General features: G+C 43.3%; 1 protein-coding gene across 1 annotated transcript; it reads right to left on the bottom strand.

Moving 5' to 3' along the window:
• Window positions 1-2,451: 2,451 nt before the first annotated feature.
• Window positions 2,452-14,612, bottom strand: LOC144499754 (protein shisa-2-like). Its single transcript, XM_078222151.1, has 2 exons — window positions 14,130-14,612; window positions 2,452-5,205 (listed from the first exon to the last, which is right to left on the bottom strand). Exons 1-2 carry the CDS (start codon window positions 14,464-14,466, stop codon window positions 4,643-4,645), a joined length of 900 nt encoding a protein of 299 aa, XP_078078277.1. The 5' UTR covers window positions 14,467-14,612; the 3' UTR covers window positions 2,452-4,642.
• Window positions 14,613-14,952: the final 340 nt, after the last annotated feature.

Below are 14,952 nucleotides of genomic sequence, written 5' to 3'. Positions count from 1 at the left end.
TAGATAGGGTGAACGGTGGGAAGCTTTTCCCCGGGTCAGTGGTGACGTTCACGAGGGGTCATAGGTTCAAGGTGAAGGGGGGGAGGTTTAACACAGATATCAGAAGGACATATTTTACACAGAGGGTCGTGGGGGCCTGGAATGTGTTGCCGGGCAAGGTGGTGGAGGCGGACACACTGGGAACGTTTAAGACTTATCTAGACAGCTATATGAACGGAGTGGGAATGGAGGGATACAAAAGAGTGGTCTAGTTTGGACCAGGGAGCGGCGCAGGCTAATTGTTCTTTGTTTCTCGTTTCAAGGCTTCATTCTATGATCATCTTGCTGGTGCCAGTACAGAGCGAGACTGCGGATAGTTGGGAACCTGTCTCGGGGGCAGGGAATTCAGATGGTGTTCGTAAAGCAGAAGTGGAAATGAATAGGGTTGGGAAGCATTTTCTGATCAGGGCCAGTGTGATCTCCTGGACTCGTTTCGATCGCCACAGGGGGTCGGAGAGGAATTTCCCAGATTTTCTTTTCCCCATATTGGCCCTGGGGTTTTCACTCTGGGTTTTCGCCTCTCCCTGGAGATCACATGGTCTGGAATGGGGGGGTGGGGGTGAGTTAATAGGTTGTGATGAACAAAGCATCGTAGCTGTGAGGGACAGCTCGGTGGATAGGATATTAGGATGTAGATAGGCTGGAAAATTGGGCGGGGATCCTGGATTCAGGATTCAATCCTGGACCGGGGAGCGGCGCGGGCTTGGAGGGCCGAAGGGCCTGTTCCTGTGCTGTATTGTTCTTTGTTCTTTGTTTGAGTGCAAAACTGACGTAGTTCAATCTGCTAGGAACAACTGCAATTTAATTGACCAAACCTTTCAAATGTGGGATATCACCTAACCAGCCCAGAGTGCAGATTGTCCACTGTATCCAGGATTTCCAGTTTTGCATACTTGCGTCACAAAATATGTCTTTGAGTAATCTGTCACTAAAGGAACCTCATTAGTAGATCTAAAAATTAAAAAGGGACAAATATCCTGTAGGCCCTACTTCCAGCTTGGGAAATTTCCCCATTCAGCGGATCCGCCTGGGTAGGGAATGCCCCAATTTTCATTCCAGGGAGGAAGCAGCTGCAAAATAAAATTGGGCCTACCGGTTCCTGGAAGCAAATCAGAGGCAGCCATAGCAGTGGCCAAGACGGGCTGTTGAAAAGGCACGCTCTCTGGGACTTCACCCCAGTTGTTTGTTTTAGTCCTCCAGCCTTCACCTCACTTCCACATCTGAGTTCTGCCCATTTTGCAAGCTCCACGGAGTGTCCACAACTCGGGCAAAAATCTGAGCCAATTTCTCATTTAAACGTGAGATAAGAAATTACGTTGCCACATAATTAATAGTTTATTATGAAAATGTAATTTTGATTCTCTATCAAGAAATACATTTAAATGTCCTTTGGAATATTACAGACTTGTCTGTACCTTAGTCTGTGGTATATTTTACACAAAATGTGTACAACATTAGTTTAAGGGAAATGCACTGTACAATTCAGTTTCTTTTTCACTCGCAATATTTCTACACAATAAAATTTATCTTTCTTATTTCTATATTACAAAATAAAGCTGTAGCAAAGAGTTTAACCTGAGAGGTTCAGAGAAATCATTGAGCATAATGTGAAATGCACACTGATTACTGTAGTTCATGAGGCTCTGTACTTCTGCAGCAAGTGTTCAGTTGGTCCAACTTTCTAAACTGAACAGAAAATTGGGCCAAAGCCAATCAAGTTGCTCCAGTTCCAAAGGCTAACAGAAGCTCTACAGTCTCCTGAGCCAAGAATTTCCTGTTCGTTTTGGGTTAAATCAAAAGACTGTGTTAGTCCCTGATCATTAACACATGCATTCTAGCATCGCTACACTTCAAAATACTAACTTTTCCCTGAATTTACAAGTACCCACAAGTAAGAGGCAAGAGTCCAAGTTGTGCAGCGTGATGGAGCATCAGCATACTACCCCAGTCCAGGTTTGACTTGCTCTTGCCAATTCCCACTGCTGATTTCACACGTTGTGGATAGCTCATACAACACTCAAGACGTGGAAAAGGTTGGGATCACAAAACCACCTGACCGCACATGGTGAATGGATAGGGTGGAGTGAAGAAAGTGGAATGATTTGATAACCTTGTGAAAATCAAGAAGAAGAAAAGTGTAGGCCCTTAAGCCTGAATTCACATCTATGTTTTTTACTTAGCTTTCCCCTGTAGGGAAGAATTATAACAGCGTTAGTAGGAGGATGGAAAAACTGGAGATGGGCCTTATACTCCCAATAGTCAAATAAATCCTGGAAGAACAGTAACTTTTTACAAAGGGCAACCATGTGGGCTGAACGGTTCCACTGAACAACTGGTACGGGTTCCAATAAATACAACCATCATCTAGTAAAATTCTTTGTACAATTTCTAAGTTATTTGAAACAAATGAGAATGAACTAAACACCAGATTTTATTTGGAAAATTATCAGCATTAACTGGGAATGAAGGTCAAACTAAATTTACTGAGCTGGAGACGGACACAAACTCACAACGTAACTAAAATTAAATTTCAGATTAATTTATTCTTCCTTCAAAATTTGTACAACTGCAATTTTAGACACATTTAGTTGTATGAAATGAAGGCAAGTGTGAACTCCATACAATTTATTAGAAAATCATCGGTGATGAATCTGATAAAAAGATTATGGCACTCTTCCTCCATTGTTGTATGGATTGCTGTTAGTAGATTTGGCCAAATATAGGCATTTTTTTTACACTGCTGCAGCCAAGGTATTAGCAAACTTCAGAGTTCAAGTTTGTATTCAAAGTAGCTTAAGATTTAAGTATACTTTGATTAACATTCTGTATGTATTTGAGTTTTCCCTTTTTTGGATTGAATTGTGATCCTGTACCACAAACTGAAATTTGGTGTACCCAGCACATTCTCTTACTGAAGGAATCAATTGACCATTTTTGAAAGCAGCAGTGTTGAGGCTGGCAAGTACAAGGCATTCTTGACAATCAGCACATGGTTTTAAGAAATAGAACTGTTTTCAGTAAAGAGGAGGGATAGACAGACAGTGTAGTCACTTATCAGATCAGTTGTCTTATTTAATATAATGACCAGGCAGGATACAGGCTCAAATCTTCCAATCAGGAATCTGACATCGTCCTCCAATTTTTCTGGGCAGTCTGCTGATGAAGGATCCTTCCAAACTGACTCAGCACAGGAGACCAAAGAGGGAGCAGGACAGCGAATCCAAGTAGAAGCCACCCACACTCCCAACTTTTTTTTTTACAGCACGGGCTATCGTATTTTGTAAGAAAAGAGTTTAAATGTCCCAAAGCTGCTTTGAAAAACTACAGAGAAGGTAAGTATATAAAAGGGTAGGGTGGGTGAGGTAAGGGGGTGGGATGGCAGCTGGGTAGAGTGGTGCAGTTGGGTCGGGGGAGTCAGGTGGCCGGGTTGGGGTGTCAGGAGGAAGGTGGTAACGGGGTCAGTTGTATAGTTACCCAGCAGTTAGACTAGGATTTTTCTATCAAATGTTTCCTAGATAACTATCCATGTAAGAAAATCTGAACTGTCCAAAGTCTCTGACTCAAACTCAGAGTTGCAGATTTTTTCAGAGGATCCCTGGTGATTAGGGAATTCCCACTGAGACACTGCATTGGAACCTCAGAGGACTTCCGAAGCGCTTCTTTGGGCTACATCCGGTCTCCAACTATCTGGAGCCCAGAAGATCTGGCCTGATGTTTTACTGCTCACTCCCACTCTGAATTCACATATGATCATCAATCACACTGTTGCTTATAAGCAATGAACAGGAATAAATGCATGGACTTGAGGGTGGCACGGTGGCGCAGTGGTTAGCACTGCTTCCTCACAGCGCCAGGAACCCAGGTTCAATTCCGGCCTCGGGTCACTGTCTTTGTGGTGTTTGCACTTTCTCCCAGTGTCGGTGTGGGTTTTTTCTGGGTGCTCCAGTTTCCTCCCACAGTCCAAAGATGTGTGGGTTAGGTTATTTGGTCGTGCTAAATTAACTCTAGTGTCGGGAGACTAGCAAGGTATATGAGGGTTACAGGAATAGGGCCTGGGTGGGATTGTGGTCAGTACAGACTCGATGGGCCAAATGGTCTCTTTCTGTACTGTACGGATTCTATGACTTCCACAACTATCAATGAGACAATACTGATTATCATTTACATCCATGGGTTTCAGTGGGGTAGGACTCAGTGAGCAACAGTGACCAACATATACTCCCATCATTGTGCATGTTATAGTATTCAATACCAAATGCTTCCAACAGTAACATTGAGCAGCACTGACAAGAGCATTCATTGGGCAGCACCGAACACCAGATATTTCGAGGAATATCAATAAGACAGAATTAACCATCAGATCCTCCCATAAACATCAACATGCCAACACTAACCTTCAGATAGCCACAGGATCACCAACAGGGTAGCAAATTTAAAAAACATTTTTTTCCATGTATACATAAAAGATTTTTTTTTGCCATCTCACCCGAGATAAATTTGACAAAAGAATTGCTTACAAAAGACTCAAGTCGAGTTAAGTTTCTCACGTTTCAAAAAAGTGGCCCTCGCAGGGCAGATACCACAAAAATTGAGAAGCATCTCTCTAAACAGTTACTGTTGTATACACTATCTGTTCAGTATTCCCACTGACGTGAGGGAAGGGAGTCTGCATTTGTCGAAAACCATTCTGCAGTCCATCTATGTAAGGCGGCGTAGGGGTCATTGCCAAAGAGTCATGTTGAACAGCATAACCCAAATACTGAGGGTGTAAAAACTGAGCCTGATGCGGCATCATCTGTGGAGCTTGCTGGCAGTTCATCATTGAGAAATTAGCTGGCATATTCAAGTAAATATTATTCATTGTCCCTTCTGTTGGCAGACAGCAGTTTGTCTGTGTTCTTAGAGGGGGAGCCCTAACCCCTGAGTTGGCGCTGGAGCTGGAGCTGGCAGCGGTGCTGGATTGCCGTGATGAGGATCCTCTGGGATTGCCGGAACTGGAGATCATAGGGATAGTTTCCATAAGGCGGTTTTCGGTTGGAGCTCGGCTCTGTTGTGGCTCTTGCTTGGGCTTGAGGCACCTGCAGCAGCAAACTGCCACAAACGAGCCCACGATGACAAAGGCCACAAACACGGAGCCAACAATGAGGAAAGGCACATAGATTGGCACTGGAGGAAAACAAACACCATGTTATTAACAAACAGAAATTACAAGAGGAAATAAACACAGCTGACAATAGATGCAGAATACATTAGCCACAGTTATAGTCTACCAGGAATGATGTTCTCCTAGCCTCTGTGTAAATGACTAACAGTAACACTGAACAAACATTAACGGGTGGATGTAGAAGTATAAAACACAATTTTCCAATTGTAGCATAGCCAATGATTGGTGCAGGTTTAGTATTGCTTTTGTATGTTGGCAACTTTCCCAGTTCTCAGGTGTGTTTCCATTCTTTGTACAAACAACAATGCACAAATATATTAAGATGACACATGGAACAGTATACTATGTAATACAGAATAACATTTCCATATATTTCAAAAGTTAAGAGAACTATATGTGACCCATTGGAATAAACGAGAGATCCTTAGATGCACCATTTTTACAGGATTGCTGCATATTATGTAGGGACTTCAGGATCAGAAAAACTCTTACAAATCTCAATCACTCATGAGGCTAGTTCTGGTTATGGACATTTATGAAATTGACTCCAGACTCCTCCACCATCCTGTCTGCAGGCAGTAGAATACATGAAAGGTACAACACAAGGCCAGGTCATTGGGCTCAACAGGACCAGGCTAGTGCACATCCTGCACACAAGCCACTTCCTACCCCTCTCCATCTGACTACCAACTTAGCCTTCTATTCTTTTCTCCCTCGTGCTCATTCATCTTCCTGTTCTACGTCATTCGCCTCAACTACTTGTGATAATATGTTCCACATTCTAACCACTCTCTGGGTGAAAGGAATTTCTCCTGAATTCTCTATTGGATTGGTGGTTACCAATACTCAGGATGCAACTGGAAAAGAACTGTGACAGGAATTCATAGACATCCTATTACAGCTAGAATCCACTGCTTGTAACGAAAGCAATGAGTTCCAAGACTCATTGAACATTTATATATTTCCTGCTATTTCTGACTGCCTTGTGAAATACAGAATTAGAAATAATTTCAAAAAAACTTTGATTATACAGTATTGTTACTCAACCATTTTAACATGTTTTAGACTAGGTTTACTTCAGAATGCAAGCTGCTCGGATGTTTAGTCAGTTGATTTTTATCCCTGCAGTGAAACAAGTTTGATAAATTGCCTTTCTGCTAGCTGCATAGTCATTGCATCAGTGCACACACAGAGTGCATTACACTGTTCCCATTTCAGTTCTTTGATTTGAGGTTCAGATTGGATTTCATTTGATTTACAGAATGTATTCAGAGTGTTCTCCTGGTCAGAAATATACATTATTTATTACCCATGCCCATATGACCCTTTGTGTCCATTTCAGCATAGGTTATGGCTGCTGCTTCGGACCACAGCTCATTACTTCTCGTTCCTTTTTCTTTTCTTGGCCCCTTTCCCCTTCTCTCTTAGCCATTCCGCCTTTCCTTTCTTTCCTCTCTGATATTTTGTATCCCCTCCTGCTACATTGTCCCTACTCAAACCAATCACTACTCTTCAGCCTCTTGTCCCCACAACATGTTGAATCCCCCTAAAATTAGCACAGGTGCCCCTCTAGGCATAGGCCAAAAGGCCCACAGGTGGCCTAGTCAGTAGCAACCCCAAATGTTCCATTTTCCTGTTTGTTCACCTTCCCAACTCACCAAACTCATTCCCATCTCATTCACCCCACCAACTGCTTTGGGCTCTGTCAGCAGATGAACCCTCTCCGATTTTCCTTCCGAATACCCTGAACAATAGAATCCCTACAGTGCATGAGGAGATCATTCGGCCCATCAAGTCTGCACCGACCCTCCGAAAGAGCATCCCACTCAGACCCTCCCTTCTGCCCTATCCCCATAACCCCAGGTATTTACCATAGCTAATCCACCTAACCTAAACATCTTTGGACAGTAAGGGGCAATTTAGCACAGCCGATCCACCTAACTTACACATCTTTGGATTGGGGGAGGAAACCGGAGCACCCAGAGGAAACGCATGCAGACATGGGGAGAATGTGCAGACAGTCACCCAAGGCCAGAACTGGACCCAGCTCCCTGGAGCTGAGAGGCAGCAGTGCTAACCACTGTGCCGCCCTGAAGCGTAAGTATAATCTGTGCCTTATTTTCTTTATTGACTATTATCTCTTTAAACTCCAAGCTCCTACCCCCACCTTTAAACAAGAGTGAGGAGCTTGTGGAATTATTTGTCACCATGGTTGAGGCCACCCACTCAGCTTCCTCTACTGCATCTCTCCTCTTCCCCAAGCCCACCAAGCCAATTTGCCACCTTGCTAGTGTTCCCATCTCCCTCCAATGTCTTCCAAGACCCTTTTCAAGTTTATCACAAACCTGAGACCAACCTCAGACAATCAGGCAGGGACTATAACAGAGTTATATGCCTGATCCTGGCAAACTGAAAACTGGACAGTGACTTTTGTTTGTTGCCGCCATCTTCCTCTGGCTTGGAAGGTGATCGAATCCACCTGCCCACAGACAATGTCACTCTCTGACTGACTGGCAAAAGTGACATGTTCCTTCCCCCCCCCCCCCCATTTTAAAACATTCATTCTTTTGAAATCTGTATGGATTCTGCGTCCAGTACTGATACAGCATTTCATGTTCCCGATGTTAAAAAATTATCACAACCCCTTTGTTCTTTTTGTGACAATTTTAAATTAAAATGTAATTACCACCTCTATTACCACTCATCCTCACTCCCTTTGTTGCTCTGGCCTCTTAGCACCAACATAGAATATTGGACACAATATTCCAATTGTAGCATAGCCAATGATTGGTGCAGGTTTAATATTGCTTTTGTATGTTGTCAACTTTCCCAGTTCTCAGATGTGTTCCCATTCTTCCTACAAACAACAATCCACCAAGAAAAGATTTACTAGGATGCTACCAGGACTTGATGGTTTGAGTTATAAGGAGAGGCTGGATAGTCTGGGACTTTTTTCTCTGGAGCGTAGAAGGCTGAGGGGTGATCTTATGGAGATCTATAAGATAATGAGGGGCACAGATCAGTCAATATCTTTTCCCAAAGGTAGGGGAGTCTAAAACTAGAGGGCATAGGTTTAAGGTGAGAGGGAAGAGATACAAAAGTGTCCAGAGGCGTAATTTTTTCACACAGAGGGTGGTGAGTGTCTGGAACAAGCTGCCAGAGGTAGTAGTGGAGGCAGGTACAATTTTGTCTTTTAAAAAGCATTTAGACAGTTACATGGGTAAAATGGGTATAGAGGGATATGGGCCAAATGCAGGCACTTGGGATTAGCTTAGGGGTTTTAAAAAAAAAGGGCGGCATGGACAAGTTGGGCCGAAGGGCCTGTTTCCATGCTGTAAGCCTCTTTGACTCCAAGAGCTCAGACCAGCAGTAACGATTCTGGATGAGAGGCAGCCCTAGAATTTCAGCCTTGATATCTAATTGAAAGTCAAATGACCACCAGTCCAGCTTTAATAAGAACTACCGTATAATCACAATGGAATAAGATAGTGGAAATTTTTCAGAATTTATGCTTGGTGTCAGAACACAAATGTGGAAAGATAACTTCTTGTCGCTGCCAGTTATGGCAAGTTCGAGTGTGAGAGCTCTGTGTGAGTTGCAAAGGGCTTTCTTTTCCACACAAGTGAAACAAGACCCAGTGCTCATTATCACTGTCAACAAATATTCTTGTTTGTTTTAAAAGCTCACATGTCCTGATAGATTCCCTATGCATGTTGTCATAGAAAATCCCTCTACATGAAAGGATTTATGCCACAATGCACATGAATGCCAAAAGTTAAGGCCCATTTATTTATCACAGAGCTATAATTAGCTTTACATTTTAATCATGCAAGTATTCACGCTCTGTGAGTAATGTTGTGGGATTGGGTATTTTACCCAGTCTAAAGTCAGCAGTATAGCATGCAGAAATGCCCATGCACAAGTTTCAGTACATGTTGGGGCTGGAATGAATGACCTCAAAGTCCAATCCTCGAAATGCAGCACAAATAATACCATTACTGACATTTATATGGCACTTTATCACGTTGCATGGCATTTTTAGATATTTCAGTGAATTAATTACTTTTAAAGTGCACTTACATAATGCAAGTGCACCTGCAGCAGCCACTCTGTGTGAACAATGCTCCACAAATAGAAATGAGATAACTGAACATCCAGTCTGCCTACCCGATGATGAATTGTCCATAAATGGAATACAGAAAAACAGTAAAACACATTGGTTTTCATTCTAGGTCTGGCAGCATCAGAACTGCAAACAATTTGGACTCGGCACCCAGTGAGATTTGCACAGCAGCTTGATACATCTCAGCTGATGGAGGCGTGTTGGAATAAAATAATTTCATTGAGCCAACGTAACTGGCCCAAATTACAAAATCCACCTCAACATGGGTGGAACTGAATTATCCTCGAATCTGAGCACCAAAAGCCAAAATAACAAATGTGTCAATCTAAGATTTTCTTAATCCCTTAGCATTTGGATTATATTCTAGGTTACAACCCAGTTATTGCTTTAAATTTTGCTACAATACATGAAACCCAGGAGAGACGGACTGGGAATCTCACGCTTGTTTCTTTTATCAGACTAATCAAATCACTGGGCCTAAGTTATTCCCTTTCCATTCATTTACTAGTGTAGATTAATTTGTTGGTATGGGAGGGAAAATTTACTCATTTTATGTAAGACTAGTAATATCAACTTTAACAGGTCTTCCTCAACCAAGGTAAGAGTAACAAACTTTAATAGGTTAGGAAGCCTAAATTATCTCATTTGATTAAAGGGGAAATATGCTAAATAATATATTTAAATTATTGTATTAACATTTAGTTAATGACCCTTCGAATATCATAGCATTTTGGATGAACATCTTGGGCGACTACTGGTGTGTCGCTTTATCAGTGTTTAGTGGACTTAATTTTCTAAATTACTCTGGCTCAGGAATTCATAGAACCGTAAAAGATACAATCACAGTAAGAAGTCGCATAACACCAGGTTAAAGTCCAACAGGTTTATTTGGAATCATGAGCTTTCGGAGTGCTGCTCCTTCATCAGGTGACTGAAGGAGCAGCGCTCCGAAAGCTCGTGATTCCAAATAAACCTGTTGGGCTTTAACCTGGTGTTGAGAGACTTCTTACTGTGCCCACCCCAGTCCAACGCCGGCATCTCCACATCATACATCACAGAAGGAGGTGATCTAGCCCATCGGATGTGTGTTAGCTCTTTGAAAGATCTGTTCAAGTAGTCCCACTGCCCTTTCGCCAGAGCCTGTGATTTGTTTTTCACCTTTTAAGCATTTATTGAATTGCCTTTTGAGAGTTAGTGCTGAAGCTGTTTTCACTACACTTGTGGGCAGTGCATTTTCAATCACAACTCACTGAAATGTTCTGCCCAGAATTGACCTTAAATATTCCAGTTTAGGACCCTTTAGGAAGGGTCATCCTGACTCAAAACATTGGCTCTATTCTCCTTCCATAGATGCTGTCAGAACTGCTGAGTTTCTCCAGTATTTTCTGTTTTTGTTTGTGCTAATATTCCCATTGAAGCCCAAGGTGTTCCATATTTAGACTCCTTGCCCCATGATAAAAATGATAGATGCCTTTCATGGTTGCCTATTCTGTTGTTTACTACATTTCCGAGTTTCATGTCTTCTGCAAACTTTGAAATTATGATCTGAATGCCTAAGTCCAGGATAATAGTATATCAAAAGGAGCAGTGAACCTACTGACCCCTGCAGTACATTACTGTGCACATCCCTTCAGTCTGATGTTCATCATTACTCTCTACTTTCTGTCCCTTAGCCAATTTTGTATCCCTACTGCAACTGTCCCTTCAATCCCCTGGGATTTAATATTCCTTACTAGCGTGGTGCTGTGTCAAGTCCTACATATACATCATCAGCAAGCTTTGTTATGTCACCAAAGAACTCAATTAAGTTAGTCATATGGTTCAAGCAATGGATCTTTCATTGTTTGAAAAAAGTAGTAAGACTTGCAGGCAACATCCTTACAGCAGTGTGATGGCTGACACTTATTTCAGTTGACATGAATGCGTCCATGCTGGAGTACAGAAAACAAAGTGTTTCAGATGAACTAGTTTTATATTACAGAAAGGTGCTCCTGGGCTCACGATGAACAAAGCCTTTGGACAGAACCTTACATTCAGCTGGGATATGAAACATAAAACACGTTTATACTAGCCCTTTGATCAAATCAGGGTGTTGGGCACATTTGCATCAGTGTCCCATATCTAACTTCCTTTTACTGGTGATAAAATCATAGATCCTCTTCATGTTTCTCATTCTGTGTCCAGGAATCAGGTAGGTTATTTGGGCACTGGGAACCAACACCCAGCCTCCTGGGATCTAACCAAACAAGTGCTAGTGGAAAAGTACCTTCCCATCCAATCATCCCATCTCGATTTCAAGCCAGTTCCCAAGAAGTAAAGTGATATCTTACAAACTCAGTCCATTATCTAGTCCTTTAATGTTTCTATCATCAATAAAGTATTCCTAACTTGTTGTTTTATTTAGAAGTTCGCCATTCCTCTCCTTGCTTTCATTGACATTCCTACACTAATATGCACTCTAAAGGACAATTCCCTATAATCAGATGTGTGTCAAAAAGTTGCTGATGGGTTCCAGAGTAAGAATTGCGTGTCAGATTTTGTGGCTACTATAGTTTATTATTTAATCACCTCATTAAAGCTTTTACAGCTTCTGGCCCTGCTTCATGCTCCCATAAAAGGTGACCCTAATATTTCTAGTGAACTTCTGTTTTCAATGCCAGTAAGTGCTGGATGAATGTGCCAAGCAGTATTCAATGCTCATAAAGAAATATCGAACTGAAAAGCTTTTTCTTTCATTGTACAGATTACCGGGTTCAGTGAAATTATACAGGACATGGTGGATAGGGAGAAGTTTGGAGGGTGATATTCAGCAATGAAAGCAACTTGAGTTTGGTTTGGGGGAGGTGGGGGTAATAATCTTCACCAATCTCTTTATCCAGAGGTTCAGATGTAGGAGTCGAATCAGGATTTATGTCCCGAGTATTGGCAGTAAAACCCCGAATGGACCAAACTGACAGTGAAACACACAGAGTTAAGAGGGACTCAACATGAGACAGGCGGCTTGCTTCACTGCTTTGACAAAATAACTTCTGGAGCATGTGGACATTTCAGGCGCTGTACCACACAAGGAAGTAAATCCCCAGCGAGTTAAAATGATCTCGCTCCAAATAACTTCCCGCTGGGGCTGGAAGCCATGGGAAAGTGACGATGCCGCGTTATTTATTTTGTCTGGTTAATTTGTTGTGTTTTTGTCTGGATGTTTTTGAGGCTCGGTGAACTTGTGTGGTCTTTGAACCGTACTGAGAAGTTACAATAACCCGCTGAATTAGCTTAATGTTGCCGCAGTCTGCACAAAGTTTAACTTTGCGATGTAACAAGTTACTGGACTGACAATCTGAAGGTTGGGGCTTGTTTTTTTTTGCATGTTCACCTTCCGAGACAGAATCAATAAGCAAAGTCCCTTCCTACACTGATACATCTGTGACTCTATGGTAAAAATGTAGCCGATTATCCGTTCTGCAGATGAATAGGAATTCGCCCATTAATTTAAAATTGGGACTGTAACAACTCTCCAGCTGTTACTCACAGAGCAGAACTAACGTGTGACTATGCCCATCTTCTTTAACATGCACACGCCTGACCTCCCGACAACCAATTATCCGGCACTCTGCCTCACTCCAACAGCCCGGATACACTGTCAGGTTGGTGTGGAGCTGCTGTCCCGCAGTGAGTAGCCCACATTGCTGAGGAATGACCCATACTGACTGCAACCTCCCGCTATATCTCGGCCTTTCAGCTAAAATCAAGCGTCAGATTAAGCCCGAGATGGGGTGCAATGCCTTACCCTGTCAGCTAGGATCTTGTCTGCCTCTCGTGGGGACCATGAATTGGATTCAATTGGATTTTGAAGCAAGGGATGGGGTTGGGATTACCCCGGTCACTCTGAGCATTGGCAAGAATGAAGATTTAAAAAAATAAAAATTCTTTGTCTTTTGGTTAAGATCAAGCACTTCTTATCAAGCCCAAGATGGACAATGCCTTTTCTTATCAGCTTAGATCTTGTTTGCCTCTCTTGTGGGGACCTTGAATTGGATTTTGAATTTGGATTTTGGAGCAAGCAAGGAATGGATTTGGGTTTGCCGGGTCCATTCTGAGCGTTGGCTTTGTAACTGCACAGTAACTTCGTTGTTAATGTAAGCCTTACTTGTGACTAATAAATAAAAATAAACTTAAGAATGGAGTAGTTTTTTTAAAGTCCCCATAACAGCTCCGAAAGTTACCGGGCTGATCGAGAAGTTTCCTGTAGTATTTTAACCCCTTTACACGGGATTGTATTAAAATTGAAAGTTTATTTTATTTTCTGGAGAATCGCAGTGGGATCTCGCACGCAGCAGATATGCAGCCTGATTTTATCTACAGTTTCCCCGGTTCTTTATAATCTTGGAGAAAGATTAAAACTTCCTGGGGCACAAACTTTCCTGGGACACATCAACTTTGTGACAACAGAAACCCGGCTCCCTCTCCCTCCCTCTCTGTTGAAATCTCCCCATAGCACAGATTTCATCAGGTTTCTGTTCTGGTGATGGTGCAAATCTGACCAGGTTTTGCTGCCAACCTGGTGAGGAGACAGAAAGGAGGAAACTCCCCCCATAAAACTGTCCCTCTTTACATCGAATTTACAGCAGGAACAGGCCATTCGGCCCAGCAAGTCCTTACTAGTGTTTATGTTGCCACACTGACCCTATATCTTCCCCTTCTGTGTGTTTAGTTCCCTAAATGCATTGATCTTTCATCCAATATTGACACAAGTTCCTCTTTTAGAAAGTATTTTGGATGTGAACAGTGTCCCTCCCTCTCTCTTACCTGCCGAGGAGTTGCTGTTGTCTCTGCCCTCGCTGTCGCCTTGCTCCTCGCTGCTGACCGCCGGCTGGTCGTTGTTGCAGTGGCCCTGGTCCAGCCTGGCCTCGGTGCTGGAGCAGCAGTAGCGCAGAGAGCAGGAACCGCAGCAGATGGTGGCTGAATCCGCGTCGAAGCGCTCGGGACACTGGAAGCCTTGGTGCCAACTCCCCTGAGAGTCCCGCCAGCCGTGGCAATACTCCCCGGTGGCACTGAGCGGAGCCGGGGCGGCCAGGAGAGCGGCGAGGGGCAGCAGCAGCCAGGCCGGCGGCAGCCTGCACCTTCCCATCACCATCAACCCCATCCCAAAGTGGCAACTCAAACAATAGACACAACACCCGCGGTCACCCTTCACAAACACCCCCCCTCCGCCTCTACAACATCTTCATCCAAAGTGCCGAGGTCAGAGGGCAGAGAGGTGTCCCAGCCAGCAGAAAATATCCTTAAACAGCAAACCAAACTGCAGCCAGACAGAACTCACTCCCCATCTTCAGCCAGTTGCTCCAGGGCGGACAGAGTCAGGCTTCTCATTGGAATTTAATTGAGTTTTTGGTTTGCCCGGGACAGGGAAGGTGACACTTTGCCATTTGCCAACATTTCCACGTTGCTTCCTGGCCCGAAGCAGCAGCCAGGAGAACCCAAGACAGAGAGAGAGCTCCTTCAGCAAGGAATGAAGCGTCGCTTTAACCCAACTCTGCTGCAGCCACTGAGGATCGGCTCCGTGTGCATCACCTTTAACTCCTGCTGCAATGCTCACAATTATAATCCGCCAGAAACTGTCGCCACTGCA

This window comes from Mustelus asterias, chromosome 10 (assembly GCF_964213995.1).
Source record: "Mustelus asterias chromosome 10, sMusAst1.hap1.1, whole genome shotgun sequence".
In the NCBI taxonomy this organism is placed as follows: domain Eukaryota; kingdom Metazoa; phylum Chordata; class Chondrichthyes; order Carcharhiniformes; family Triakidae; genus Mustelus; species Mustelus asterias.
This window is presented reverse-complemented; position numbering and strand designations above follow the sequence as displayed.